This window comes from Etheostoma cragini, chromosome 23 (genome assembly GCF_013103735.1).
Source record: "Etheostoma cragini isolate CJK2018 chromosome 23, CSU_Ecrag_1.0, whole genome shotgun sequence".
NCBI classification, from domain to species: domain Eukaryota; kingdom Metazoa; phylum Chordata; class Actinopteri; order Perciformes; family Percidae; genus Etheostoma; species Etheostoma cragini.
The window spans coordinates 18,677,833-18,682,220 of record NC_048429.1 but is presented as its reverse complement, the minus strand read 5'-3'; the positions used below and the strand labels follow the sequence as shown (position 1 = coordinate 18,682,220).

The window sequence follows — 4,388 nt, the reverse complement described above, 5'->3', positions numbered from 1 at the left end:
GGTCTATCTGTAAAGTGTCTTGAGATAACTCTTGTTATGAATTGATACTATAAATAAAATTGAATTGAATTGAATTTTTAAGGAGGGCTAGTCATGCTACCAAGGACTGAATGATTTGGTAGTATTTTCTTAGCTTACTATTTGTCCTAGGATCGTTACCATCCAATCTTTTATGACATAAAGCTGTTAAGCATAAGCATGCATTATATGTATGGATGACATACCAAACACATGGCTGTTTCTCTTGACACACACTATTCTATATTTATAGCCAGACAATCTCTCTATCTTTTTTAACAGAGGTTAAACAAGATAGAAATAATCGGTTTTAAATTATATTTAGTTTCTGATGTTATGTTATATTTAAAAGTTTAACTGCTGGACAGGTGTCTCTGATTTCCATTCTCAGTTTGAGTGTGCTGGGAGTGCTTGGACCACAGTTAGCCCCAAACATGTTAGGGTGTCACAAAATGATGTGCGTATGTACATTTTCTAAACTGCGATTTAAGGAAGAAAAGTGGACATTTATCCCTAAAACAGAAAAAAGAGGTACACACCCAAACAATAGCCTAATGATCTCTCTCACACACAAACACTTACTGTTTAAAGAAATTCTCAGGTCTTTTGCAGTAGTGACCAAACAGAGGAAATAGGTTTCTGGTCATGTCGAACTGAAGCTGAGCTGCACCTCCTTCACTGAAATGGTTAGACAGGATCACCTGACAGACAGACACACGGATATATTGAGCCAATTTCATTGTAACTGTATGGTAAGGAAACATTGTCAGTTGTTTGGAACAAAAGAAGTACGTTTTAGTGCTTTTTCTTTAATCTCTTACATCCTGGTAGAGAACGTTGTTGAGTCTCTCTGCCAGGCCCTGCCAGGCCAGCTGGAAAAGAGAAAGACTCAGGACCTGATGAAGGTTTAGCAATCTGTCCCTCACACACAGCATCATGGAACATGCTGAACTGGACAGCGTCATGGTGGACTGGTCATGTTGAGGTGGTAGAGACAACCACCTAAAGAAAAGAGAGATAACACATCAGTGAAAATCTTAATACTTTGGCCACTCTGTTGGGTGAAAACTATGGGGGAATAATCTACCTAACCCAGACAGGCTGCAAAGGATCCTGGCAAAATCACAACCTTTTTAACCACTACAAGCTTATGGACATTGTTAAGTACAATCAAACATAGTCCCTCTAGCTTTCCAGAAAAAGTTCTGAAAAACAGAATCATGTTCTTGTGGCCAAGTTGTTTGATCCAGAAGTCTTTAGGACTGTCCACAAAGCGCTATATAAAGAGCTTTATATTTAACCAAAAACCTAAAGTAAAAACCTGAAACCACTACACTAGGCTTTCTTTTCTTGTGTGAACATATGCAGTTTCTTCTTCTCTGGTTGCAAGTTGCAATGAAAAGTAAGTAGAAGAACAACTGCAATGTGTCTGACCCTTTCTTTAACTTTCTATGGTCGGACCTGGACACCTGTGTCGACCAGCCGCAAACCGAGCGGGAGATGTTAGCATCTTTGTGGATGTATTAAAAGAGCGGATATCATGGACGTGAATGAGCGGTTTTCCCTCGTGGGAAAGAAAGAAAGTTCATTACAGAGTGTCGAGTTTTTAACCAAAGTATTTATTTACTGAAGTCAAAGGTGAAGCCGTGTTCTTAGTTTGCGGAGAAAAGATTGCTGTGATTATCCCACAAAATCGCCCAAAACAGTAAGCCATGTTCTGAAGGGGTGTTGGAGGACTCTGCGTGCATAAAAGAGACTTTTGAGACCGTGCCGCTAACATAAAATTTATATTGAGCAGAACTAAGTTTAGTTTGAGTTTCTCATGTGGCCCCTTGTAAAAATGAATTGCCCATCCCCTTACGTAGGATACGATTAAAAATTTTAATCGCGATTAAAACATTTAATAGCGATTATTCGCATCATTTCCCTGATTAATCGCAAAATGAAATAAAGAATTCAAAAGTAGTGTATGTAGTGAAATTTTGTTTTTAAAAGTTCTGCCATTTGAACAAAAGTGCCGTAACATTTGTTCTGCAAAAACTTACCAGTATTTTGTTTATAAAGTAGCAGGTAAATAAAATATTTAGTGTACATCTCAACTTAAACATAATGTATTTATCAAGTCCAGAGTTGAATTCATCTGGTTGGAACGTCTTGCATAAGCGACTCCTTCTTATGTACACGTCCTTCTGTTGTAGCTCTAACTCTGCAGCCTTGCTGGACTGGGTTTAGAGCCCCACAACTTTACTGCACTTCGCAGGACACTGTCCAATGCGCTGTTAAGCAGAGACACTGAGGGACACTGTCCAACGCGCTGTTAAGCAGAGACACTGAGGGACACTGTCCAACGAGCTGTAAAGCAGAGACACTGTAACTGGACGCTGCGACCAGGCGCAAAGCAGGGGACATGATCAGAAGGCAGAAGGCTCGCAGCAGCGATCAGATTTTGTATCTATTAGTACTATCTGTGCTAACTGCAGTGACTTTATTTGACACATTCCACTGCTGTGCAACTTCAATAAAGTGTCCAGCGCATGTCTCAGCATATTGTCTTTCCTCTGTTTTCATTGCAGTCAGAGCATGTGAATGCAGCCCCCACTTTTTATCAGTATAATGCACTGTAACTCCGAGATAATTCTGGTTACCCAGTAAAGTAACTGTATAGTTACTCCAGTATAGTATAGTCCCTAGTAAGAGAAACAGCGGATGCATGTTTTGCAGTCCTCTCCTTTTCAAACAACTCGTGAATTCTTCTGACGGTGCGTCCTGAGGGAATCTCATACCTGCCATCGTTGCGATTCTCAGACCAATGTCCTCCACAACCCTCATGGGCCCGCAGTCTGTAGCTATCCACGTCGCTATGGCATTTGTTAGCGTCTCTTGCCTTTGTTTATCTTTACCCCCCCCCACGCTGCATCTAACGTGGTCTGTCGAAGCCTCGCGCCACTGTGTGTTTCGTTGAATGAGTTGCTGGAATCAACTGTCAAGGTGATATTTCAGACTGAAAGTACTACGGTGATAAGAAAATTCAACTTTGCAGTATTTACAAAGCATGTAAGCAACAAACTTTTACAATAATAAAAAAATAATAATAAAAACTGCGTTAACACGCGATAAAAAAAAACTTTTCGGCGTTAATTAATTAATGAGTTAACGTGATAATAACGCGTTAACTTGTCCAGCCCTAATTAATTCACACACATCTAATGGGCTACTTTGGTGTGTAGAAGCTAGCAGCTAGTCTGGTCTGTGAACATTTGGGTCTAAGCCATTTATGGAGTCAAACCACGTCATTTGACCTTGATTTGCATTACAACTGTTGTTTATGTTTGTGAGGAAAAGAAGGATAGCCCTCAGAACTAACAATGTATGGTACTTTTACTTTCAATTGATTGTATGAAAATGTTTTATGGGATAGTCTAAACTAAAATTGCACTGTACCTTTCTACGGGTCTTAAATGTAATCTGTGACATGTGTTATGTTATTACATGTGTATACATATGTATAGATGTTTATACATTTGTAGAGATGTCTCTTGAAAGGTGCCATTTTTACTTGTATTTTTTTCAAAATATCTTAGGTCCATATGTGTGTGTGTTATGTGGTGAATGTGAAGATGAACTGCTACCTCTTCTGTCAGCTCTAGCGACTGACAAGAAATAAGAGGAGAAATGAGGCCAATCACAACAGCTGGTTAGTCTGATGTCATGTTGCCTGAGCTCATTAATATTCATGAGCTCGCCCAGTTGCGCTGCGTAAATGATTATTTAAGGATTATAAAGGATATTAATGAGGACTGGCATAAATGGAGCTGAGTGTTCCTGCAGGCTTTCTATACCACGATTGAAGGGCTTGAACCAACCAAGTTACAGAGTCCATGGTAGAACTTCAGACATTACCACGAAGCCATGAAATATGTGTGGCAGGGCACCTTTAATTAAAAACAAACATGAAAAGAAAGTGAGTAGTTCAAAACATTTTTTTGTAAACTCTTTACACAAAAAATGTTCTCAATGCTCAAGTTCATGTGTCACCCCTGGTGATACTTCAAGCAAAGTTTCATATAGTGTTGAGCCTTCTTTATGTTTTAAAATTTTTGATTTTGAAGCAATGTTAGTAGTGCCCCTAGAACTTCTATTCAAAGGCCATTTGACCGAAAACAACTATACGGTAAATCTTAAAAGTGGCCTTTTCATCCTAATTATGCTGTTAATCTAAAGCACAAATAAACCCTAATTTGCATTTTGGCAAGAGTCAAAACGACAAAATAAATCATTGTCAAGATATACTCTTACCTCTCCGGGGAACCATCACCTTATCGTGGTGGAGAGGTTTGTGTGTCCCTATGAACCTGAGGGCTGTGTTGTCT

At 39.2% G+C, this 4,388-nt stretch overlaps 1 protein-coding gene across 1 annotated transcript in view; it reads right to left on the bottom strand.

The window, feature by feature from the left end:
- rint1 (RAD50 interactor 1) overlaps nt 1-4,388 on the bottom strand; it is a 22,328-nt gene that overhangs the window by 868 nt on the left and 17,072 nt on the right. The window contains exons 13-14 of the mRNA XM_034863915.1: nt 840-1,020; nt 601-719 (exon numbers count right to left, since the gene is read on the bottom strand). Of these exons, the coding sequence (XP_034719806.1) occupies nt 601-719; nt 840-1,020 (300 nt within the window). The remainder of the gene's footprint in view (nt 1-600; nt 720-839; nt 1,021-4,388) is intronic.